Genomic DNA, 26,699 nt, shown 5'->3' with positions numbered 1-26,699 from the left:
GCTGCTTACGGAATCTACGTGTAGCAGTTGGGATGACCAGAAGTGAAAAGAGAGAGAGTTGTGACCCTCCGTTACGTTCTGTTACGGTGATATGATGCTACATTGGCTTTCATGGCCTCGCATGCCTTTCGTCCAATCATTCCTTCTCATTTTTCACGACAATCCCGATGATGATCGCCCAAGGCCCTTTCCTCTAGTTAGATTAGGCCCATTAAAATTAGATTAAAGTTAATTAAAATTAAATTGATTTATATTGGATTTTGAATTATATTAAAATTGAATTTTTTAAAATATTAAAAAAATTATTTTTTAGACGAAATCATTACAAAATAAAATCAATTTTTATATCATTAATAAATTTTATAAAATGTTATAGAATTTAAAAAAAAAAAAGTTTCTCTATTGGGCCAAAGGCCCAAATTCTTATTCTGGCAGCACAATTCTGCTCTATATTGATTCCAACCCAACGCAGTGAATAACAAACATAAGTAGTGCCCAGCGGGCCTAGAGCGGTAGAACTCGATCTCCCACATAAGTCTTTAGCGCCTGTTTGCAATGGAATAGGCTTCTTTCAATCTTGCCCTTTGTTGGGGGTTCAAATCTTCTCTATGCGGTGTTTTTGATGTTGCTGGGGCTGAGTGCACTTTCTGGGGCAGATTGCTTTAACAGGAAAAGATAGAGGAAATCCAGTTCCTCGCTTAATCCTATTTGGGAAACTCGGTTTCCTCATCTTGATCTCAAGGTTTCGCTGCAAATTTTCAGGTAACTTTCCCCTTGTCTTCGGTGTTTTAATCTATAATAGCAGTCAGTTGCTGCATTTCACTTTGACTCCGGAATTGGGGATTCGGAAAACCATTTTTTCTTGTCGATTAGGAGTTCACAAGAATCACTTTGTGTGATATTAAGAGGTTGAGGGTTTATCTAGCTCCATAAGTTCTTCAACTCTCGTTCGGTCATGTCAATTTCTAGAGAGCTTTACCCTTCTCAAGATGATCTCTTATACGAAGAGGAGCTGTTGCGTAACCCATTCAGCCTTAAGCTCTGGTGGCGCTACCTAATAGCCCGCCGTGAAGCACCTTTCAAAAAGCGGTTCATTATCTATGAGAGAGCCCTCAAAGCTTTACCTGGGAGCTACAAGCTTTGGCATGCATATCTTACTGAGCGTCTCGAAATCGTTAGAAACCTACCGGTCACTCACTCCCAGTATGAAACTCTGAACAATACATTTGAAAGAGCATTGGTTACTATGCATAAAATGCCCAGAATTTGGATCATGTACTTGCAAACCCTAACCAACCAAAAATTGATTACCCGCGCACGTAGAACTTTTGATAGAGCACTCTGTGCATTGCCTGTCACTCAACATGATAGGATTTGGGAGCTATATTTGAGGTTTGTGAGCCAAGAGGGTATGCCGATTGAGACTTCTCTTCGGGTTTATAGGAGGTACTTGAAGTATGATCCTAGTCATATTGAGGATTTTATTGAGTTTTTGGTGAATTCTCGTCTTTGGCAAGAAGCAGCTGAGAGACTAGCTTCAGTGTTGAATGATGATCAGTTTTATTCAATAAAGGGGAAAACAAAGCATACATTGTGGCTAGAATTGTGTGATTTGCTTACTAGACATGCAAAGGAAGTGTCTGGGTTGAATGTGGACGCCATTATTAGGGGTGGGATTAGGAAGTTTACAGATGAGGTTGGCAGGTTGTGGACGTCACTTGCTGATTATTATATCAGGAGGGGTTTGTTTGAGAAGGCAAGGGATATTTTTGAGGAGGGAATGACTACGGTGGTTACGGTGAGAGATTTTAGTGTTTTATTTGATGCATATTCACAGTTTGAAGAGAGTATGGTTGCGCATAAGATGGAGAATTTGGACTTGAGTGATGAGGAAGAGGATGTGTTGGAGGAGAGTGGTTCCTTGCAGGATGAAGATGTTCGTTTGGAAGTGAATTCTAAGTTTGAGAAGAAGATACTTAGTGGGTTTTGGTTACATGATGATAATGATGTGGATTTGATGTTGGCCCGGTTGGAGTATCTTATGGATAGAAGGCCAGAATTGGCCAATAGTGTACTTTTGCGACAAAATCCACATAATGTGGAACAATGGCACAGGAGGGTTAAGCTTTTTGAGGGTAATCCAACTAAACAGATACTGACTTATACTGAGGCAGTAAGAACGGTTGATCCAATGAAAGCATTAGGAAAGCCCCACACCTTGTGGGTTGCTTTTGCCAAGTTGTATGAGAATCACAATGATATTGTCAATGCAAGAGTAATTTTTGATAAGGCAGTGCAAGTGAATTATAAGACTGTGGATAATCTAGCTAGCATTTGGTGTGAGTGGGCTGAAATGGAAATTAGACACAAAAATTTCAAAGGTGCACTTGAGCTGTTGAGGCGGGCTACAGCAGAACCATCAGTTGAGGTCAAAAGAAGAGGTAATCCTAATACTGAGTCTTTCCTTATGTTATATTTGTCATTTACTGAGTTTGGTTGTTAGCCAATCCAAGCTGCCTGTCTTTGATATCAATATCCAGGAATAATCTTGCAAGGTTGTCATACTGATTTCAAACAAACGTAATTTCTATTACAAAGGTGGAAGAAGTTTGTTTACAAGAATTTTAAGTGTACAAGTCTCAAGACGTGTGTAAAACTGTATGTGAATGCATCTTCAAAATGTGAATCTAGGCAATAAATATATCTGCATGCTCTTTTTTTTTTTTTTGGTTGGGATGTGTGTGTGCGCTCTGTTGTTTGGGTTGGGGGGGAGAATGCAGTTCTGTGGTGTTTAGGTAAAAGCCTTCTAAGTAACTTTTTCTTTTATTGTTTTTTAAAGTACAAAAACTTTTTAGATGAACATAAGAAATTATAAAGTTGGTGGATTTCTGGATAAGCTTTCATTTAGTGGATCCAAATCAGGAGCCTAACTTTGAATATTTTACTTATATTTCTACTTGCAGTGGCTGCTGATGGCAATGAACCTGTCCAAATGAAGTTGCATAAGTCCTTGAGACTCTGGACCTTTTATGTGGATTTGGAAGAGGGCCTTGGGACCTTGGAGTCCACACGAGCAGTTTATGAGCGGCTATTGGACCTGAGAATAGCCACACCACAAATCATTATCAATTATGCATTGCTTCTAGAAGTACAGACATCTATAATTCTACTGTTTTGTTTCTTTAGTTGTGACTTTTATTGGTGTGAATTGACAAACTCTTATTTTTTGGGCTTGCACAGGAACATAAATACTTTGAAGATGCATTCAAGGTTTATGAAAGGGGAGTGAAAATATTCAAGTACCCTCACGTGAAAGACATATGGGTCACATATCTTTCAAAGTTTGTAAAGAGATATGGTAAGACAAAACTGGAACGAGCAAGAGAGTTGTTTGAACATGCTCTTGAAATGGTATGCACCTTACCTTTTATTCTTTCTGTTTCAGTAACTCAGATGTAACAAGAGTTAGTGATTGATAATGACTGCGCACAAGTTTTGCACTACTTAACTGGGTTTGAGATTTCTTCTGTAGTTGTTATCTTTGGAAAAGTTTGCAGCCTTAAGAGTGTAGCTTACCTTATTATTTCCAATTGTCTGTTTTACTATAGAAATTTGTGTCTTCCATGCAAAAATTATTTTGCCACCATAGCAATTAAAACAATTACTGTGGGTTTGATTGTGATGCATGTTCTTCAGGAACTCACTAGGAAATATTTGCTTTATGAATTCCGGGTTCCAAAACAAAAAAATAAATCTGTTTCTGCAGTTTTAGTCTTGAGTTTGTGTAATGACCTTGAGCTAGGTGATTGATGGTTTGAGAATTTATTGTGGACCTAAAAATTGTATTGCCTGCGACATGCTTATGGTTCAGATAAAAATTTAGGGGTTTAAGTATGGATCAAAGAAGCATCAGGCAATAGAAGAACTATATTAACTTGTATTTAGGTAAGAAGCCCTTTTTTTTTAGGTAGAAAATTATTAAAATCTTGTCATTTTAATGTTCTGTTTATAGGTGTTTATGTATTTCCCTGGTTCACCTAGTGTTACAATGATATAAATTTAATTCCTTCACATGGATATGTGTAATCTATGATCAGTCCGATACTTGAGCTAAATTCTGCAAATATAGCATTTCCATGGTTCTTCAAATGAGTGATGCTAAATACTTCTGAAGTTTTAGGTAGTATGTCAGTGGTATGATGTTGACCTTCTTGTGCCTTTCTTTATGCATATTAGGCTCCTGCTGATTCAGTCAAACCCTTGTATCTTCAATATGCAAAGCTGGAAGAGGATTATGGTTTGGCAAAGCGAGCCATGAAGGTTTATGATCAAGCAACTAAGGCTGTCCCAAATAATGAAAAACTGGAGATGTATAAAATTTATATTGCACGTGCAGCTGAGATATTTGGTGTCCCAAAAACAAGAGAAATATATGAGCAAGCAATAGAGTCTGGTCTACCCGATAAAGATGTAAAGACAATGTGCTTGAAGTATGCTGAGTTGGAGAAGAGCCTGGGAGAAATTGATCGAGCTCGTGGAATATACGTATTTGCATCTCAATTTGCTGATCCGCGATCTGATGAAGATTTCTGGAATGAATGGCATGAATTTGAGGTGCAACATGGAAATGAAGATACTTTCCGAGAAATGCTGCGTATAAAACGAAGTGTTTCTGCAAGCTATAGCCAGGTATGTTTATTATTATAATACTATGATGACTAGTATCATTACTTTTTTTCCATAAATTTGAATAGCTTATTTTATTGCTGTGAAGAAAAAGCACTACAATACTGCCTTTAATTAATTTGTCTGCTGATGATTCATATTCTTCTCCTTGAGGTGGAACAATTTCCAACTAAATACATGATAAGCTATCCTTATCCAACAAAATGAATACATGGAATTGGTGAATTTTCCTATAGAATGCCTAATGTGTTGCTACTGTTTTGACAGAAATGACTTATCAAATGAAGAAAGTGAATATATATATATATGTAGCGTAAATTTCACTCATGGTCACTGAACTTTATAGGTTATTTCAGTAAAGTCACTCAACTTCAATTTTTTTTTTCCTTTAAAAATCATTCAACTTCTATTTGAAGTTTAGTAAAGTCATTTTGACCGATTATTATAGATTTTCTGGTTAAGCTGCTAATGTATCATCATTTTACAAAATAAAATTACTTAACTACCCTTTCCTTACATTAAATATATTTTCTCTCTTTCTTACACTTTGCTTTGTACTCTTTCTTTGAAACTCAAAAAAAGAATAGAAATTTAAGAGATACCCAAAATAAAATTAAAAAAAAATCACATCAAAGAATACAAAACATATTCAAGCATCAAAATCCCATAAATTGAAACTTCAAATCAATGAATCCAACATCCAAAATCAATAAATAAATATTCAACAAATCCAAAATCAAATATCAACCGTTGAAACCCAAAATTCAACAAAAATTAGTGAATTCGGAAAAGGACAAATTGCAATGATAAAAAATCTTACGGTGCTTCTTTTTTTCAAAAAAAGGAGATTAAATGAGTAGATGAGAGATTGTGAGAGAGCTATGGGCTTCTTGATTCTTGGTGTTTTTTGAGTATTGGAATTAAAGTGTATGGGTAATTGGTGAGTATTTGATGCTTCCCATTTTAAAGGTTTAGGAATAGCCGAAAGCCAAAAAAATTTTTTCTTTCTACTTTGGCATGGTGTTTTGTGGATGAGGCAAAGAATATTAAAGAAGAAGGAGAAGAAGAAAGGTGAGGGTGGGTGAATTTGCCTAAAACGAGAGAGGCATAGAAGATAAAGAAGAAAAAGGGAAAAATAAAGAATAGGGTTATGAATAAAGGGTAATGTGGTAATTTCATTTGTAAAATGATGACAGATCAACAAGTTAACCGGAAAACCTACAATATCCGGTTACAATGATGCTCAAATTAAAGTTAAATGATTTTTAAGTGAAAAATTAAAGTTGAGTGACCTTACTGTAATAATCCATGAAGTTCAATGACCATGAGTGAAATTTAGCCTATATATATATATATATATATATATATATATATATATATGGAGGTAGTTTAGAGACACTATAGGGAGACATGATATGGGAAGTCCTTTTTTCTTTTCAATTTTAATTTTCTCTAAAAGTTTTCATCGATATAAATGCTGCAATTAGCTGGCCTTTTCATTCACAATGTCTCTAGGAAATCATGGTACCTGAAACCTCAATGGATTCTTCATTCTTTTTGTTGAGACTTTTGAGTTCTGATAATAGTCTAGTCAAATCAGATTTTTATCTTTGTTTTTGCATCATTTTGAACAATTGAGTTTGATTTACAATTTTTTATTCTTATTTTTGTCATTGCAGACGCACTTTATTCTGCCGGAGTATTTAATGCAGAAGGATCAAAGGCTGAATATTGATGAGGCAAAAGACAAATTAAAACTGGCTGGGGTCCCTGAAGATGAAATGGCTGCTCTAGAGAGGCAATTAGCCCCTGTGGCCAACAACGCTACAGCTAAAGATAGTGGCAGAAAGGTGGGCTTTGTGAGTGCTGGGGTGCAATCACAACCTGATGGGGCGATGAAAGTTATTGCTAACCAAGAAGACATTGAGCTACCAGAAGAAAGTGACTCCGAAGACGATGAAAAAGTGGAAATTACACAAAAAGATGTTCCATCTGCTGTCTTTGGAGGATTGGCCAGGAAGAGGGAAGAGACTGAAGAAGACAAGGTTGGAGATGATACCACAGCTGCTAAGGATAAGGATGGTGGTGGTGCAGGCAATCTTGGTGCCCTTGAGAGAATAAAGAGACAAAAACGGGGATGATAACTCAGAAAATTGAAGTTAAGATCATTCAAATCGGGATGAAATTTTGACAGATCATTTAATTTACTAACAGCCATAGTTACGCTTGAAGTTGCTCTTCGTAATTTGTATGATAATTGTTGATTATAATGAACTGAAGATTTGTGTATTTTCCACCAAACCCGTGAAGCTTTAATTTATTAAACTTCTAAATTAATGCATCTGTAACCTTCCTGCTGTGTCCCTGAACCGAACATGTATAGAATAGCTTGAGTGCATAGATTTGTCAGGTAAATATCACATAAAATTTACTGAGCTTGAATTTAATTTTAATTTAATTTTATAAAAGTTAAATTAAAAATAAAATATTTTTAAATTATTTAATTATTTTATAAATAAAATTATTTTATTAATTTCTTAAAAATTATTTTACTTGCCATCAAATTTATTCGGTAATTACTAATTAAGTAATTTTATTTATAAAATAATTGATATATTAATATATTAATTTAAAAATTTATAATTTTTAATTATAATAATTTTTATAAAATTAAATTAAAATCTAGTAATTTTTATAAAAATATTTGAGTAATTGCATGTGTTAATCACCTTAAATTTACCCTTAGGAGAAATTAAAGAATCTTAAAGAATAAAAACAAATAGAAAAAATAATAAGAGAATTTTTTTTATTTAGATCCCTTAATAAAATAGAGAAGAAAAAGAATTTCTCTTTATGGAATTATTTAATTATTATGAATTGTAATTTAGTTATTTTATAATATTAATAGTATACAAGTAATTTTAATATAAATAATACTTAATTCTCTCCATTTTCTTTGAAAATAAATGCTTTAAGTTAATAAAAAAAAATTTAAAAATATAATTTTATTTCATATCTCTTTGAAAAATCACATTTCTCTTCTTTTCTTCTCCCTATTTCCTCAAAACAAAGGGCTAAGCTCCCAGAAAGCCATGATGCTCCAGGAGACCCCAGACAGAATCGGTTTGCAAGTTGCGCTTGAGCAATGAACCTGGAGATTGCCACATGCAAGTAGGTACCCCATTTCCACTAAGGCTTCTGTCTGATAAAGACCCATCGCCAAATTTGGCGATGATAATTTAGATTTAGGAGAACAAGTGAGTTGTCCACCATTATTTTAAACTTGTTCTTTGTATTTTGTTGTGATGAACCTTTGAATGGGGAAAGAGATAGAGCAATTATAGTTCATTTGAATTTGCCATTTGTTGCTAAACCAAACTTCAAAGAAGATTTTGCACTTTTTGGCAAGGGACAAATACAACTAAATTTGGGCCATAAATTACATCAAAATCCAGTAGTTTAACGAGAATTTCCCACCCCTTAATCATATTATCTTTGAACACCAGAGGAGGTCGATTGTCCTCTTCCATGCTAAACGATAAATTATACCTTGCACTTTTTTTTTTCGAAGAATCTTGCACTTGTTTGAAGATGCCGACACTCTGTGACTGATGGCCTATTTGTCGGATAGATCATCATGCATAATTTCACCTTGGAAAAGATATTTTATGATGGAAGAATTACTCAAATTATATGAAATAGTTTTATTTAATATTCAATTAATATGAGAGACTTAAACTATGTTTGAATGGAAGCAAAACCAAGGATAAAAAAAAAAAAAATTTGGGAGGAAAATAAATGTTACACTCCATTCTCATTTTCTCTTCAATTAGAGGATTCTCATTTTCTCTTCAATTAAAGGGAAAGGGAGAGGAAAATATTTAAAATTATAAAAATATTTCTATATTTTTTAGGTTTTTTTTAATAGTTAAGGGTGAAATTGTAACTTTATTATTGAAAAATTAACTATTTTTCAATATTTTCCTTCATGTGTTGAAATATAAAAGAACAAAAGATTATTGTTTTCTTAATCATTGTTGAACAAAAGATTATCCTCTTCCATGCTAAACAATATTCTGTATGTTGAAATATTTTTCTTAATCATTATTATTATTTTTTTTTTTCATTTTCCTCCTTTCCCTTTCCTTCCTCTCATTCAAATGGGGTTAAAAGCATCTTTAGTATGGTAGTTTGAGAATAAAAAGTGTTTTTTTTTTTAAATATCATTTTAAATATTATTTTTTAAAATATTTTAAAAAAATTTACTTTATCATTTTAGTATTTATAAAATTAAAATTTATTAAATTTAATTTTAAATTAATTTAACCTTAAACTTTTTGGTATTTATCAATTATATTTCACTGTTAACAAAATTATTATCTCACCAACATAAACGCTATGTAAAACATCATGTAAATATGACTTAGTTGCAGTTAATATAAAAAGAGAAGATGAAAAAAATATATACCTAGTTTAATATAAATATCTTTATATTAATATATATTCGATAAATATACACTTAATATTGACAGATGAAATAAGCATATAAGATTATGATACTTGTAAAAATTTGTGAAGTATATTTTTTTTTAAATAATTATACAATATTTTAAAACATTAAATTTATGGGATTATCCATCTGCAGATGTTCTAACATCTAAACAGAAATTAACTATTGATATATTATTAAATCAGACTTAGCTCAAATTAAAAAGTAAACTTACGAGAAAATTTAATCCACAAAGCAGCAGTTGTAGAACTATTCTAATAATAGAAAGAAATAACACTATTATATATAATATTGGTCTTTCATTTAACATGAATATAGAAGAACTTTTCTTTACAGACACTTTTTCCCTTCAAATTCTAACTCATCATCATACCCAGAAAACAAAAATATTAAAAGAAACAAAGCATTTCCTGTTCCTGTGAAAGAAAACCCATCAAAATCTCTCTCTCTTTTTTTTTTTTCCTTTTGTTGTTTTAAAACTATACTATATTATATTATAAAGTAATTATAATTACTGGCTTCCACGATTAATCATTTCCATGTATTGGTTCAGCGACTCTTGCCTCTGCATCCTCATCTCCTCGTTGAACTTCTTAATGAACGCCTCCACTCGGCGGTTCAACTCGTCCTGACTCAGCGACGGCTCTTTTCTCAGCTTCCCTGGTGCAGGAGAGTTTCCCACAGGTGGCAGCTGGTAATTGGTCCTGTCCTTGAACGTCTCTGATTTCTTTGGAAGAAAAGGGTCCACTTCACAAACGTTGATTTGACGGCCGTCATTCTCTAACGTCTCACATCTCTTCAAGTGTCTTGTTAACGGCATTGCTCGGCCTTCCGTTATCATTTTCCACGTGTTCTCCAGCGTCTCGTGCCGTTTCGGCTTTGTAACTCCTCTCAACGCTCTTCCGCCTGAAAAATAAGCGAAAAATGATTAATCCAAGTTTTAAGGAAGGGCTTTTTCGGGTTTTCGAACTAAGCGTCAGGTACACGCCCATGTTTGAATTTTATTTTGTCAGCGTAGAAATCAACTGAAGTTATGGATGACACGACAACGTTTCAAGAACTTCAAACAAGTTGTTAGAACCCTTCGGTTTCAAATTTTGAAAACGGCGCCGGATTAGGGGTGCCGACATCGACCGAAAAGCCGTTGAGATTTATATACATTTTGCTTTACTTGAAGACAAAAAAGAATAGTAAAAAATGTAAGTACCTTCAGGACTAGCTCTAACCGTTTTCCGGTGAACAAAGCGAGCAGAAACCAGAGGTTTCTCAGCCGGTAGAAGAAGCTCCATCAGATTCTCCGACGAATCCATCCTCTTCGGAGGAATCCACGTGGACCTTGAGATTACAAAGTCATCCTCATCCTCTTTATCCTCAACCTCCACAGAACCGTTCACCAACACAGTACTCTTATCCTCAAAAACAAGAATTGCACTAGCCTTCTCCTCTCTTTGCTCACATACATCCTCCGCCACCACCACCGTCGACTCCGGAGCCGAAATCTTCATATCGTAGTGGAACTGATCCGGGTCACGAGCGGAGATTTTCCGAACAGCAGGTATTTGCTCCTGCTGTTCATTGTCGGCACCATGGGTATGGTGGAATCGAGAAGAGGCAGCAATAGTGATGATGATGCAGTTGAGAATAACATAAAGATAAGGAGGTTTAAGCCATGAAGCGAGTGAGCTCCATATAAGAGGAGCTTGATAAACAGAGAAATCAAACACTAATGGAACAGAGGCTTTGAGAAGCAAAGCTAAGAACAAAACACCAGTGGAAATCAATACAGATTGAACTGAAAATGAGAGTGAAGAACCCATTTTTCCCTTCTTTGGCTTTGTGGATTGGAACTTACCTCTCTGTTTTGTGCGGGGTGACTGACTAGCGGGTGTGGTGTGAGGGTTCTGCGGAGAAGGAACCAGAAATTATATAGAGAGAAGTGTGGGGACGCGGTTAGTGAAGGGAATGCAGGCCGTTGAATTTAGGTGGGGGTAAATGTGGACGGTTGAGATGTGTGGAGCGTGTGTGAAATTATGTGCAAGTGAAGTTGACGTACTCGTGCGGGAGCTTCCATAGTGCTTCTCCTTCTTAAGAAATAATGAAAAAGAATAAAGAATATCTGTGGTGGCCCACTTAGATAAAAATGAATTAAGATAATGGTGGAGCCTGTAAATTACTTCATCTTTTGCATTCGCGGGTCATGGCTCCACAAAAGAGCCATTTTTTAATGGTAAAAAAAAAAAAAATTCAAACTTTTCATTTTTTAATTATGTTGAATTTAATTTTAATAAATCAAAAAATGATTTTTAATATTTAATTATGTAGCCTCATAATTTAAAATAAAATAGTATTTTTTATTCTAATTAACAACCATCTCCATCTATTTTAATAATTTTTTTAAAATTTTTTTTATAAGAATTAATGAAATGATTAAATAGCATTATATAATTTTAACAAAAGATTTGTGATTTCTCATTTTTAATAAACATTAACTTTTCATACAAATATATTTATAGCTATGAATTAAAAATATGTAATTAATTAATTAATGTGTTTTAATATAATAATATTTAAATTATTTTTAGAATGGTTGTTGCATTCCTATTCTCGCTTTTGTGTTCCTTAATTTTGAAGTTATCTTCATAATTATAAAATATTAAATTTAAATTTCCATAAATTAAAAAAAAATAATGTTTTAAACTATTTAATTTTAAAAAGAATTATCCAAATGCATTTTGCACCTAATCCTCATCACAATTCACACTGCAATGGCCAGTGGGCCAATCATAGTCTCCAGGTGTCAAGAACACTTGAATATTTAGATGTACCCATTCCCAACGGTCATATTATTGACCGTTACTCACGCAGGCTGTACTAACTACAAAGATCCCAAAGCGCTGATCCAATGGGTGCGGGCTCGCTCGCCACTCGCACGTGCCCAAACGTTTGGTGGGTGCAACCTCACCGATCACCCACCTTTTTATGTTTTACTATTAAATTAAATTTTAATATTTTATTTCTTAAAGCCAATTTTAATTTGTTAAAAAAAATTATCATGAAAAATCCCTTAATAATCTTAATATTATACTAGTGATTTATAAAAGAAATTAAATCCAGCACAAATTAATTTCTGCATGAGAAGAGGGTAACTTAATTTACGAGAAATTTATAATTTAGTCCTTAAATTTTAAAAAATTAATAATTTAATTTTTATAATTTTAATATATAAAATAATTTAATTTTTATAATTTTATTGTTAACAATAATTCTATTAAATTGATAGAAAGACTAAATTATTTTATATATTAAAACTATAAGGACTAAAATGTGATATAGTATAAAATTTAAGGACTAATATGTAATATAGTGTAAAATTTATGGATAAAATAATTAATTTCTTAAAATTTAGGGACTAAAGTATAATATATAGCAAAACTCATTGATAAAATTATAAATTTTTAAATTTTTAATTATATATTAAAAATTTTTGTTGATTGTTTTTATTGAATAATTATTGAAATTATTGATTTTAATTATTAATATTAGTATGAGATTGAGATAATGTAAAAACGAATTGACACTATTTTATTTTGATTTTTAATTGTATTTTTTTATATTAATTATTGTAGTTTTTTAAGAGGAATAGTGGAGAGAGCATCGGCAAAGAAATTAAATTGTAATTTTTTAATAAATTTTAGGGTAAATTGTAAAATATTAGATATTTTTTATACTTTAATAATATATGTTTTGTGCAAAAAGGAATTTATATTAAATTAATTTATTTTATTTTTTATTTTAAAAACATAATTTTTACACCCATAAATAAAAAATATACTCAGATAAAATTTTAAATTTTATTAATTTAAAATAATTAATTATTTATTTATAATGTATAAATTTTATTGTCCTATTAATTTGACGGCAACCTCTATTCCTTTATAAAAGTTACACAAAGTTAAATGATACGGCGAGGATATAGGCCCTACGTACGTTGATAATATTAAAAATTATTAATCCCTATGACTACATATGTTTTTATTTAATTAATTATTTATAATAAATAAGGTTAAAATTAATTTTAAACATTTATTTATTTTTCTAAATGATAGTATTCGAAAATGATTTTTAAGTGTTCATGGACCGTACACATGGAAGTGGGCCTTTTACGTTGATTTTTCTTTTCTATTTATTCAAATTGCAATTATGAGTTTTCCTATCATTTTCATCTATTATATATATATTAAAAATATATAAATAGTATTTTTTTAGAATTTGTTATTTATGTGGCAGTAAAAGAGATTAAATTACTAAATTTTAATAAAGAAATATGCTTCATTATTAGATTTTATTAATAAAAGAATATTATCTATATTTAAATATTCAAAATTTTTAATTAAAAAAATTAATTATTTATATTATATTTTAATAAATAAATCTCCACTAAGAAAGAGAAAACAAAATCCAATAATCGAGTAGGATTTCAATATTAAGGAGAAAATTTCAAATTTGTAATTTGTTTCTAATGAATATAGATATGAATAAATAAATTCATAGTTATTTTAAATGGATATAAATATAAGAGTTTATTAAAAAAATTAATAAAAAAAGAAAATAAATAAAAAATCAATCTAGAATAGTAACAGATAAAAAACTTACAGACGATCAAACTTAATAATAATAATAAGTATCATGTGAAAGTTATGATCATGTATAATACCCGTAAAAATTATTATGTTTAATAATTTTAATATTTAAATTTTATTAAAATTCATCATAAACTATTCATATTGATTTTAAATTCAATAAATTTCATTGAGTATTATTAAATTAATTTATCTCAAATTTAATTAATAAACTTTAATCAAATTAAATGTCCAAAAATATTAAATTGGTTATCATTTCAAATAATATAATGGTACCAATTAATTTATTAATTAGGAGACATGAGCACTTTTCACTGTATCAATTGATCCCATACCACAATAATTTTCTACGCTATCATTTTTTGGTCAAAGATTTACGCATTAGGTGAGAAGATATTTAGCTGCCTTATTGAAAAATATTTATAAAAAGAGGATAGAATTGTGCGTTCATGCACTTTCCAAATTCCAAATTAATTAATTTGTAATGTTTCTTTTATATATATATATATATATATATATATATATATATATATATATATATATATATATAAGTATTGCAAAATATATTTTGAGATGTGATAAATTATTATTTTTAAAATATTAATTATTTTTATTTAATTATTATAAGATTATAATAATATATTTTTAATATATAGTAAAATTTAAAATTTACGGACAGTAATTTTTAAAGATTTTTTTTAAGATTGTCATACATGAATAATATAAATTGTTTGCAATTATAACTTGGCCTAATCATAAAAAAATTTAAAATTTTATTAGTTGTGTTAATTATAGTTATTCTTTTAATTTTAGTTTAATTTTAAATTTTTATATTAATTATAGCCCGAATCACAAAGTGGGTAATTTAAGAACTAATGTGATAATTATGTTAGCATAAAATAATATTATTTAATAGTGAATCTCACACGAGTTAAACCATAATTAATGTGATAATTATCTTTTTTTTTTTTTTTTCACATCTTACACTCAATTATTTATGGATTAAAGTTTTAACTTCTTCTTTCAAAACTTGATTGTGTAAGGAATAAGTCTTCATTGACAACATAGCAGAAAGGAGAGATTCTTCGATGAAAACACTAATCTAATATTATAATCACTAACCCACATGCAAAAGCTTAGTATAAATTAAAATTTAATGCAATCCAATCTAACCAACCTTCGAAGTCTGATTAGCCAATAACTATAGCTATGTTTATCTCTCCCTTGGCACTTGCTTGAGTCATTAAAGAATCCCTCCTCTTTGCTAAGTTGCCAATGAAAACTTCTTCTTTACGCAGTCGAGTTTTGAGAGAAGAGGTAAGAACTTTAGTTCTCAAATAATTGAGTGCAAGATGTGAAAAATAAGGAAAATGAACGTATGCATTTTAATTTTGCTCAAAATAGCCCTTTTTCTTTACTAAATTATGGTAAAATCATGAATATTAACTCGTGTAAGACCCACCATTAAATAATATTAATATGACTATCACATCAATGAGATAGACTTATTATTAAATAATATTATTTTATATTAATATAATTGTCGCATAAATAATCGGTATTATCAATTTAAACGTAAACTATAATTAATACAAAAATTTAAAAGTAGATTAAAATTAAAAAAATGTTATAATTAACCTAATCCCTAAAGTATTCATTTTTTTTATGATTAGTACATGTAATTTTAATTTTTTTTAATATTTTATAATTTTTTAATAGGTAAGAGTAATTTTATTAATGAGAAAGATAAGTCAGAAAAATAATTTTTTATGTTATTATGTATTTAACACTTTATTTTTTTTTTAAAGTATACATATCCAATACATTTTCGACACAATTACATGCCTTAATTTAAATAAGATTTTTAAAAAAATGATGTCTACTGTGAAATTAAATTTAGCGATAAATAATTAAGTTGTGTATTGACTATCAGCAAATGATGTAACCCTTCTTTATTTTAAACAAATATTTATTTATTTATGATATTATCTCTACTGCCACGGTACGCGTGGACCATTCTTACAGGTCAAGTCACACGAAGTCAACCAGGAAGAATTTTGACTTAACCTGAGCCTCACGATATACGTATGTATGAGTACACACGTATGTATAGGATTATCCAAAAGCTGTATGATGTGTAGCCATCTTACAGAGTTATTAAAAAGTGTAAAAAAAAAAAAAGAAATTAATAAAAAAATAAACATCGTATGAAAAAAAAAAAAAAAATAAATTTTGACGATTGTCCTTAAACTTATTTAGTTTTAATATTATAGTTTCTCAACTTAAAAATGTAACATAAAACTCTATTAACTCTCAAATTTTACACAGTAAAATCTCTTTAATATCAAATTATCCGTTTTTCAGTTAGACGCTGACCTGGACAGTTTCAGCATGGAGTTTAGTCAGTATTTTTCTTTTTTCTCTCAAGTCCTATATAAATTGAATCATTTTTTTCTCTATAGATAGAATAATTTTTTATGCGTAAAGAGAATAATTTTACACTTTGTATGAGAGAGAAATGTTGACTAAGTGTTATGTAGGAGCTATTCACCTCAGTTTCTAACTGAAAAATCAGTAATTGAAAGTAAAAAAAATTTTATTGTGTAAAATTTAAAAGTTTAGGGAGTTTTATATTACATTTTAAAATTAAGGGACTGTAGTATTATAACTATATAAGTTCAAGGATATTTGTTGAAATTTATTCAAAAAAAATTATATAGAAGGTTTTATAAATGAAAAATATATTTTTTTTTTTGCATTTAGTGGAGGGTCATGGATGAGTTACATTCTCGAAAAAAATTAGAGAAGAAATAAGATAATGAAAAATTTTAGCGTCGAATGATATTTTTAGCAAAACTTGTCATAAAAATGAATGGAATAGGTTGGATAGAGAAAATAAACTGTATAACTTATGGTTTGAAAAAAAGATATTATTATCTCATCTATAGCTATAAAATATTCTAAATGTGAAACTTCAAGTTTCATCAAATAGAACAGTTGAATTTATCATTTTTTTATAAGCACCAGTGATATGAGATTGATATGCTCATATCTAATTTATTGTATGAAATTTATTTAATAATTTTTTTTTTCTTTTTCTACGTTTTAGTTGTTAGGAAACAGAATCTAAACAAAAATAGAAAACTCATGATAACGTCCAATTGATTGGGTCCTATTGCTGAGGTTGCTTAATAATTACTAATCTCATCATGACTTTGACAACATGACCATATCCAAATTCACATTTATTGGTCATTTCAAGCTGGTTCTGGATCAATACTTAATCTCTAGACTTGCAAATGCACCAAATTGGTGAGAAAATTGGATAACACATGGTGTGCAAATGGTCGGTCCATTAAAATCCCATAAACAAGTTTAAGGGATAAAGGCAAATTGCCAAATTGAGAGATAGACTCAACAAAATACTCATGAAAAGGGTATAAAATAAATAAATACAATTAGTGGGGAATTTAATTAAGGGTAAACAGATGATACATATGGCAGTTCTGCTAACGCGTATTTATGGTAAGGAAAATGGTATTTTGATGGGTCTACTACGTACTCATTGCTAGAGATGTCCATATATGTCCATATGCAAGCAAAGGTTATGAACATATAAGCAATTACTAAGGTGGGACATATGAAAGGCTAATTCATAGAGTTTTTTATGTTTTTTTTTGTCGGAAAGTAGATAAACAAGATAGGTAGGAAGGGAAAATTCTTTAACAAAATTATGATAATTTTATTAAGCGCATTAATTTTTATATTTTATATTTATCACTAATTTTATTGTCAAAAAGTAAATAAATAGGATAAAAAATGACATATCCCTTAATCAAATTTATCAAGGCATGCTAATCCTTATATCCTACTTATAAGGGTATAAACGAATCGAATTGAGCAATGTTTTGAAGAGTTCAAGTTTGATTTAATAAATTTTTTTTATGTTAGAGCTGAGTATAAGGGCAACTTTTGCCTAGTTAAAACTGAATACCAATAAACTCAAATTCAGTCTTTTAAAAAAATAAATTCTAAATGAGTTAAATTAAGTTGATAAGAAATTAAATTTAAATTACTAAATAATTATATTTAACAAAATATATTTTATATATTAATTATATCATAGTTTTAAATAATATATTATTTTTAGAATATTTATAAATTTAAAAATAAATATTTATAATATAATAAAATATAATAATTAATATAAATATTTTTAATAAACATGTTCTTGAGCTTGTAAACGAGTGGCTCACGCATGAAATTCGAGCTTACTTGTTTATTAAATAAAATTAAAAATCAAACTTAAATTCGATTTATTTTTTAAAAAAATTTAATTTTTATTAAGTAAAATTTTAAATAACTTGTAAACAATTTAATTCGTTTACGGCTTTACTCACACACACACATTACACATATTCGATGTGGGATCCAAGTACCTAATTCATATGGCTTAAGGGGAAACCTGTGGAATAAGAAATGAGATGGGATGAATTACCAGGTCCCACTGGCAGTTAATGTATCTTTCAGTTGAACAAAACTGAACTAAACAGCCAGTCAACCATATTGTGACTTTGCTTAAGAGGTAGTTTAACTTTGTCTGAAAAGATCGATCTTGTCACGTGTCATCTGCAGGAAAAAGCTATAAGAAAAAAAATAATATTTTTATTGAGAAAGATGGTTTTGGATCACGTATGAAGCGTCCTGGAAAATGCCCTAGTTAAGTAATCGCATCCCTGCTTCTTTCCACTGTTATTAAGCCTTTTTCATCATCGAGTGATTGCAGTCCACGTTATTCAACAACTGGACGGTGTTCTGCAAGTCCAAAAGCCAACAGTTTCCATGGTCTTGATTGGCTCAAAGATGCTCCTCCGTAATTTACAATGACAATTTTTCCCCGGCTCCTCATCATCTCCCTGCATGCAGTGACGTGCACTGACAATCAAGCAAATTAAACATTGAAAGCATGATCAGGCCAGTATTTGCAAGAAAGTATATAAAGATTAGACAGTGCAATTAAGCTAGTGATATTATAAGATTCCCATCGTGGTATTTTCAAATTATTGATTTAGGCCTTTCTAGATCAACGCCTTTGGTGGATTTCACAAGTTATGCTTGAAATAAGGACACCAGAAGGTATATTATAAATAAGAAAAGTATTGCAGTGCCGTGTGAATAATATTAAGATTAATGGAGACATAAATGGTCGGTGTCGTCAATTAGGATAGAGTTGACTGACTAGTAGCTTTAATAAAATCAAGAAAAGAAGAAAGTGCATGGTAATAATTCTATTAAACAATGGGAATATGGTAATAACGTAAACAAATTCCAATATTATATATCAAATAATCTCTGATGCTTTTGATTGGTGAGTGAAGTCTAAATTCTGAATCGAAACGAGGCACCACTGAACAGATATGGTAGGTAGGTGTAGAGCGCACTAACAGGATTAGCAGCTAAGGTTAAACAAACCACCACTCTACTAATAACTTAAGGAGCAATTTTGTCTCAAAAAGTGCTTTTAAATGCAAACATAACCAGGAAGATATACAGCTTGCTTGTCTTGCCTGTAAGCAGATCCAAGAAACATCAAGAGTGGACAGTGGTGTGTGACCCTACAAGTCAAGAAATTGGAGGGTCATGATGGGTTTAGGTGTAAAAAGATCTGTTATACGAAAATGATGATGACTTGCAATTTACAAACATAAAATTTGGTAAAAAACGAGTAGAAAATCACCGAAATAGCTTTGTAAGCTTAAAGTCCAAATTCGTTTATGAGCACCGCCCTTTTATCCATTGATTGCCAGATGAGACGTTAATCCTATCCATGTGGGAAGGATCTTCTTGCTGTCGTTTTCAGAATATTCATTCCTCTGCTGCTCTTTTTCAACTCAAGGAATTTTCAACTCATTTCTTGAGTTGAAAATTTGCAGATGGATAATCTTGACATTTAGTATTATTATACAGCAAAGTAATCGCAAATCGTAAGTTTTTTTAGCTTAATATGTCAAGTTTAGCTACCTAAATGGCATATTAGTTGAAGATATAAATATGATTAACCAAGAAATTCTATGCTGCACTCACTATTCTAGCTGAAAATCTCGTACTTTGCTTTTTTTCACGTAATTAACTTCTAAGTTTGATCTTCATAAATTTTGTTCTAAATTATATATATATATATATATATATATATATATCTTTAAAAAATATAAAGCTGTTAAACAATTTTATCATTGCCTCCAAATTGGTGAAGAGAAATAATGTCAAGATGGGAAGCGTTTGATTACGCATCATATCATAGCCACAAAATGGTCCCCAACCATACATGAAGTTGAAGGACACTTTTTCCTGTTGCTGCTTTAAGGTAGGAATTTTCCTACTTCCAATAAAATTGATGGGCTTTACTTCAGTTGAGATCCTACTGTCACATGACTTAGCAGAAATTGAAAAGATTTGAAATTGTAGCTGTTCAATCAATTCTTTCTATCAGAAGATTCAAAAGAAGTTGCCCTGGCAGATAATATATATGCAGTGAAAAAAAAAATATTGAAATGTTCAGGCAAGCTTCAATTTCATGGATTAGAGTAACTTCTTTGTTTGTATAAAAGGGGATCAGTAAACAAATCATGCTAAATTAATGTGGAAACAACTTTATTATATCAAATAATGATATCAATACAAATGAATGAAACAAAAGCAGCAACCCCAGAAGCAATATAAACCAAATTTTCTTGTGATTTAACTAATCTTTATAATGGGATAAGGCAACTGGTCATCGTTTTGTAAACATCCCTTGTGTTAATGAGGAGAAATCATAGTATCCTGGAGGTTGAGTTGGCATGGCTGGGAATGCTGGAGGAGGCATATTTGATCTGATATTTGTTGCACCATTAATAGCAGCTACTGGTCCTGAGCTATGCATGCTGCAAAATAATTAATGACGATGCATATGAGTACAGATGATAAGCTGAAGCTTACAGACTTGTGACTACAAGAGCTACTGAAATGATAAAAATATGTTTGAGTGATAAGATATCAATAAGATGTGCCTATAATATGCATGCAGAGTTTATTATTTTCTAGTTTGTATCAGGCTGATGACTCATTTTAACAATAATCAAGAGAGTGCATGTGTGTGTACTTGCTCATTTGCAACCAAACCCCACCTAAACTGACTGTTCCTACTCAAGACCGCATTTTAATACTAGTTATTTTAATCAACAGGCATAATCATCAATCTTAAACAATAAAACTATTAACTTAGGATTTAGCCTGTCCCAGAACTGAATGATCCAGATTTTCAACCTTCTTGGGGACAAGACGGTTCTCAGTGAGGGAGTATGGTTACATACTATAGGAGAAAGAAGAGAAATAGTAATAAGTAATAGAAGAGTTGGGTAGAAGATGTTTTGAAGGGAAATGTTGTTAATTTGGAAGGAAGTAGTTCAGAATAACAGAATTGATTAGTAGCATTTGCACTACTCATGTATAAAAGGAGAATCCTTATCTGCACTCATTCATGCTATTCTAAGAATCAATAAACAAGAATACTCTTCTCTCATCTTTGAATATTCTCTCTCTTCTCATCCAATCTATTTCTCCTCATCTACTCTCTCTCCTCTTTTCTCATCTACTTCTATTCCTTTTCTCATTCAATCTGTTTCTTCCCCCTGGTTATCTTGAGTTTCGAAGGTGTTCAGGGCTGTTATGTAACAAACACATACAAATCCATGATATCATTAAACTGGAAACCACCCAATCCCACTTAATAACAAGGAGGTTGAATGTGGAACTATAAATTTCTAAAAACTAAATCCAGAAAGACCAGGCAATGCTAAAAAAAAGTAATTGCAAATTATCAATTTCTAGATGACCTTGCTGATTTCTGTAGCATGCGTACCTTGATACTGGAAAATTAACTGAGTTCCCTGCTGGATACATGTGCTGGTTGCTTCCAATCTGGCACAGCAATACATTAACATAAGAACAGGTTTTCAATCAGAAAACAGGTTTGATGTGGGAATTTAAGATCTTCACCTGAATATACTTTGGTAGATTATTGGTTGGCATTATCATTCCAGGAAATTGATGGCTGGTGCTTCCCCAATTCTGACTGCATAAATGAATACCGTTGGGACTGAATTTATGCACATTGACAGGAAAGGTTTGGGATATACCACCAGACTTCACTGCAGCTGCCGTGAGGACCTGATGTTGTTGGGACAATGTAGAAAGCTGTTGCTGATGGGCAGGAAGAGGAGAAACCATACTGGACTGTCCAAAATCCATAGTTTAAATAGTAAGAGGAACCTAATTTTTTTTTTTTAAAAAGAACAAAATTAATTGATAATATCATAAGGAAAATGCAAAAGTACTAGGAAGATATCACATTGATATTTTCATGTTTTCGCTCTCATAAGAAAACAGGAAATTAAAAGAACTGTTTGTACTGCAATTTCACTTTCAATCTCCTCAATGGAAGATTAAGGGGACAATTTTACATCATCTCACTCTAGAAAAGAAAAGTAACTTTAAAGCTAACATCTAAGATGTAGATGTCTAGATGATAAAACTATAAAGTAACATTATAATCCTCTACTGCGGTGTCTATGCTGAAGACATTGTTCTTCTCAAAACCAATACTCTACCTTGTCAAAGAGATTCATGATATCATTATTTGCATAATTTTGAGGCTGCTCTAAATTTGATGCAAACTGCTTCTTGCTTTCAGATATATTTGACAAATCACTTCTCCTTGATGTTGATTCTACCTTGGCAGCTACAGGTTGGTGAGGTTCAAGGTCAGTGGTAAAAAGACAGTTAAGACTTGACTCTTAACAAGAAACTATGTATTGAAAAAGCAGGGAAAATGGCAAAAGAAAATTAAAATTAATATTTGCTTAAGGAATATCATTAGAAGAAGAAACTCACATTGGAAACAATCAGTGGGAGTCTTGGAGCAGTTTCCACCAGAATCATCCATGCAAAGCAAGTTAAAAAGTTCAGTTGCATAATCCACTTTTACTGGAGTTGCAACTGGTGTTTTTTTGTCTTCCTTCTTTAACAACTGAGCTTTTGAGACTGCTGCTTGTTCTGAATTTTGTACAGGTTGTTGTGGTTTTGTATCAAGAGTGACCTGTTCATCCAGTTTATTAGTTCATCTGTATTCAAATAGAATCCAGCTTAAAAAACAAAATAGATCCCTGAATACGGTCACTAAATCAGACATACATGATAATATACTTAATAAGAAAAAGCATGATAAACAATTGCCCATTATACTCTCTCAAGCAACTGGTTGTGCAGACATCTTATAGTTGAATGGCTCCCCAATTAATCCTCCAATGCAATTACTGTGCAGAACTCTAACAATCAATTAAAAATCTATGAGACTCATCTTCAGACATAAATTTGCATTTCTGTGTTCTCAAAGTATTTGGACAGATTTATACAGAAGCACACTGTTTTATTGTCCCCAAGTTCTCTCCAACTTGCCAAACAACGAATATAGCAACACATATTTGAAAACTTGCATCAATTTTCCTTATTGCGTTAACACCCAAAAATTAAAAATGGTAACATTAAAGCTAAGCAAATTAGAACAGTTTCTCATTGTCCACCATGATTTTTATTAGTTCATTCATATATAAAATAGGTACTTATAGATCAAACAATAAATACAGAGAGACGAAATCTAAATATTGATGGTCAGCTAGAGAAAAGCAAAAGAAAATTTGTATCCACCTGTTCAGGCGCATTAACAGATGCTGGAGTGCAACTTCTAGAAGGTCTATTGTCATTTGTATTAGGTGGAGGAATAATTTTCCTCTCCTCAGAAGCATGGTTAATATTCTTCATTTGCTTATTCCCAGTAGTCTCTGGTCCTGATCTAAAAATTGAACCTTTCTCCCCACTCACCTTTGAAGGTGATTTTACCTTACCATCCCTAGGAACCCATCTCTTTTCTTCATACCTAATAGATAATGTAGGCATCCATGATCACGTTAAAAAACTAACAACAGAGACAACTCTATAGAGCAGAGTCCAGCAAAATATTATTCCAGTTAACCATATGAAGTCTTACTTTGCACGAATGAAATTCTCCATTCCAACTCTATCATAATTAGGGGGCAACTCAGCTTCCCAGTAGCAATTTGATTTCTCATTCCCCATAGCTGTGAACAAGAAACCAAACTTAGAAATAATTAAGAAAAAGCTGAGAAAACTGTAATTTAATCGTAGATAAGAGTAAAAAAATAGAAACGGAAACAAGTTGGATTTATAACAAAAAGTCCTTACATTGGATAAATGCAATTTGCTCTGGAAGCCATGTGTCTAAAGTGGCAGATCTTACCTGCATTATGATCGCATAGAAGCTGAAGTAATTAGCAACATAAGAATCTTCACCTCTAGTTGCAAAAATTAATCTTAAGATGGTCTGACTTGGAAGAAATGTATGTCAAAACATAGTCACCTTTGATATGTGTACTCCAAGACTTCTATGTATCCCTGAGCATTGCATGCAAATGAAGATTCCCAGATTCACACTAGCCCATCGTGGAGCTCTGCATAGCAAAAAAATAGCACCACAAATTACAACTTTCAAACCATTAGTATATAGGACATTACTAACAAGCCAACCCTCAATGTATAATTGAAAAGCTCAAGATTGCCATTAAGATCACTGTTCATCTTTGTTCATTATATGAATGCTTGCACTGTTTCTTTATAGAGGAATATATATTGTTCAGATACATACTTGCTTTTGCAGTCTGCACACTCCCTATTCTCTGGTAATTTAAGGAGACCTTCCAAGATCTGCAGACGAAATACACCAAACACAGTGAGATGGTGAGAATTCAAATCATTAATGTTCACCAAACTAAGAACAGAATCAATTAATCTGGTCAAATAAATAATTTGATACATGGATTAGAAATATTTTCACAAAGGTCTCAAGTGCACACTTAAAGAGAAAAGGGAAATTGGTGCAACAATCACCAGATTTCTTTGAAGAAGTATGCTTGAAATTTTTCTCAAAATATAGCAAATTCAATTTAACATCAATGCCTCAACTCATAAAAAGTAATTATTAGAGAAATACCATATATCTGTATTCAACTCAATTGCAAATGTTCATTTCTGAGCACATGACTTAATGTGTTCGGTAAAACATTGAGTCTAAAACATATGCATGATCCCTTGCTAATATCATGCTAAATGGACATGCTTTTATTTCGCAGGTCCATAATTACAATCACCAACTCTTATCTAGTTACTCTGTACCGTATGACCAATTCTGGATTCAAATTATAAGTCAAATCTCACAATTAATGCTACCTTTGGCATAAATTTTACTGGTCTCTGGTAAATTGCAAAGTACTCTTCCTAATGAAAGGTCAAAATCTTCACAAACAAGGTTTCCTTGTCTCACCTCCCTAAAAGCTCATGTTCTTTCTCCAAAATGCTGTTCTCCATCCAAAATTTATCTAAAAACATGTCTACAATCCTTCACATGAATGTATTTGGTTTAGGTGGCTTTAGATTATAAATTTAAAGGTTCTCTAACCAATATCAAATTTAAATTATTTTTTAAACATACAGGGTAGCTTTAGTTCTGTTCTTGCCAACTAATTATTGAATTAATCCACACAAATATACTACATCATTAAGTGATAGAATCATTAAGAGAAAGAAACTAGAGAATGGCTACAATTGTTACTGACGTTAAACTTGCTGCCTTTGACAGCCACAATTGAAAAAAATGCATGCATAGTTTTAGATTTTTTTTTTCTTTTTCAATAGCCCAAAAATTAAAAATAGTGATAATCGATTTTATTAGTCAGAAGTCATTTGAAATTAAAAGAACTATCATGTTATACTTCTAAAGAGCAATATTTGCCTTTCTGTGCTAAACTTCTATTGAAATAAAAGAATACCTATGCAAAGAGGCTACAGATAAAATGAAGAAACATATATAAACACAACATCGGTGAATTCTAAAAAACAACAACGAAACGATTCTTATCAAAAGCAAAGAAACAATTTATGAGTCCAAACACCAAGATAACTAGCAAAACACAAACATGTAGATAGAAAATTACTCTCTACAGAAATAGATGAAGTTAGAAGAGAGACCTTTCTGTGCTTAGCATTAAGTTCTTTAGAAACGTTGGCCTTCTCGTTCATGTTTGGCAGAATCTCTATTATCTATCTCTTCTTTCCACAAAAAAGAAAGAAAAAGATTTATTAAAAGTTTCTTCAAATACCCTTCTCCTCTTTCTTTATCTGTCACCTCAGGACCAAAGAGAACATTCAGATAAAGGAAGCTGATAAGTAGAAGAAGAAGGAGAAGAAATGGCAAAGTGGGTATCTTCCTCTTCGCTTTTGCTTTTGCTTGACTTTCTTATATTCTCTGGAGTATGCCTTTGATTGAAGAGCAGCGTGTAAACACACGCGCGTTGATGGTACATCCTGGTGGTGTCACTTTCTACGCATTTCTTTTGTTTCGGGGCGCGTCAGGCGTGAGTGCCCTTTGACGGCCCTTTTACTTTGTTGGGTTGGCCACTGTATCCGATTTTCTTTTTGGCAGAAAACAAAAGCAAAACCAGCTTTCCTTTTTCTTTTGTTTTAGTCATTTTTATGCGTTTTGCCTCCTTAGGTACCAAAACGGTTGCCTCAAATGGGTTTTATCTTAATTTCTCTTTTAAAATAGAAAAATTATCATTTAATTTATATATTTTAATAAAAATTAATTATTAAATTTATATATTTTTAAAAAAATATAACATTTAATATTTATATTTTACTTTAGTTAAATTATTCAGTTCATTCACTAAATTTTTCGTTAATTAATGATAATC

At 31.2% G+C, this 26,699-nt stretch overlaps 3 protein-coding genes across 3 annotated transcripts; 1 reads left to right on the top strand and 2 right to left on the bottom strand.

Moving 5' to 3' along the window:
* The first annotated feature begins 509 nt into the window (after positions 1-509).
* On the top strand, positions 510-7,027 carry LOC110632711 (uncharacterized). Its single transcript, XM_021781030.2, has 5 exons — positions 510-2,441; positions 2,964-3,148; positions 3,241-3,411; positions 4,237-4,689; positions 6,366-7,027. Exons 1-5 carry the CDS (start codon positions 956-958, stop codon positions 6,825-6,827), a joined length of 2,757 nt encoding a protein of 918 aa, XP_021636722.2. The 5' UTR covers positions 510-955; the 3' UTR covers positions 6,828-7,027.
* Positions 7,028-9,475: 2,448 nt separating this feature from the next.
* LOC110632732 (uncharacterized) lies at positions 9,476-11,108 on the bottom strand. Its single transcript, XM_021781060.2, has 2 exons — positions 10,404-11,108; positions 9,476-10,102 (listed from the first exon to the last, which is right to left on the bottom strand). The coding sequence occupies exons 1-2, from the start codon at positions 11,011-11,013 to the stop codon at positions 9,708-9,710; spliced, it is 1,005 nt and encodes a 334-aa protein (XP_021636752.2). The 5' UTR covers positions 11,014-11,108; the 3' UTR covers positions 9,476-9,707.
* A 9,358-nt stretch (positions 11,109-20,466) lies between these two features.
* Positions 20,467-26,394, bottom strand: LOC110632721 (ADP-ribosylation factor GTPase-activating protein AGD5). The gene is made up of 11 exons (XM_021781044.2): positions 25,975-26,394; positions 24,596-24,654; positions 24,311-24,401; positions 24,136-24,190; positions 23,921-24,011; positions 23,581-23,809; positions 22,768-22,972; positions 22,485-22,615; positions 21,874-22,110; positions 21,737-21,795; positions 20,467-20,759 (listed from the first exon to the last, which is right to left on the bottom strand). The coding sequence occupies exons 1-11, from the start codon at positions 26,023-26,025 to the stop codon at positions 20,609-20,611; spliced, it is 1,359 nt and encodes a 452-aa protein (XP_021636736.2). The 5' UTR covers positions 26,026-26,394; the 3' UTR covers positions 20,467-20,608.
* Positions 26,395-26,699: the final 305 nt, after the last annotated feature.

The sequence above is a fragment of the Hevea brasiliensis genome, chromosome 11 (assembly GCF_030052815.1).
Source record: "Hevea brasiliensis isolate MT/VB/25A 57/8 chromosome 11, ASM3005281v1, whole genome shotgun sequence".
NCBI lineage: Eukaryota > Viridiplantae > Streptophyta > Magnoliopsida > Malpighiales > Euphorbiaceae > Hevea > Hevea brasiliensis.
The sequence above is the reverse complement of the archived record's forward strand: the minus strand, read 5'-3'. Positions and strand labels throughout refer to the sequence as shown.

What these genes read in the sequence shown, in the direction of transcription:
- LOC110632732 (XM_021781060.2), bottom strand. Translation starts at nt 11,013, where the DNA reads ATGGGTTCTTCACTCTCATTTTCAGTTCAATCTGTATTGATTTCCACT. An exon ending in GGTTAGAGCTAGTCCTGAAG is followed by an intron (nt 10,103 to 10,403) that starts GTACTTACATTT and finishes CTTATTTTTCAG; the next exon opens with GCGGAAGAGCGTTGAGAGGA.
- LOC110632711 (XM_021781030.2), top strand. Translation starts at nt 956, where the DNA reads ATGTCAATTTCTAGAGAGCTTTACCCTTCTCAAGATGATCTCTTATAC. An exon ending in ATTATGCATTGCTTCTAGAA is followed by an intron (nt 3,149 to 3,240) that starts GTACAGACATCT and finishes GGGCTTGCACAG; the next exon opens with GAACATAAATACTTTGAAGA. An exon ending in TTGAACATGCTCTTGAAATG is followed by an intron (nt 3,412 to 4,236) that starts GTATGCACCTTA and finishes TATGCATATTAG; the next exon opens with GCTCCTGCTGATTCAGTCAA.
- LOC110632721 (XM_021781044.2), bottom strand. Translation starts at nt 26,025, where the DNA reads ATGAACGAGAAGGCCAACGTTTCTAAAGAACTTAATGCTAAGCACAGA. An exon ending in TCCCACTGATTGTTTCCAAT is followed by an intron (nt 22,616 to 22,767) that starts GTGAGTTTCTTC and finishes ACCAACCTGTAG; the next exon opens with CTGCCAAGGTAGAATCAACA. An exon ending in ATCTACCAAAGTATATTCAG is followed by an intron (nt 21,796 to 21,873) that starts GTGAAGATCTTA and finishes TTGCTGTGCCAG; the next exon opens with ATTGGAAGCAACCAGCACAT.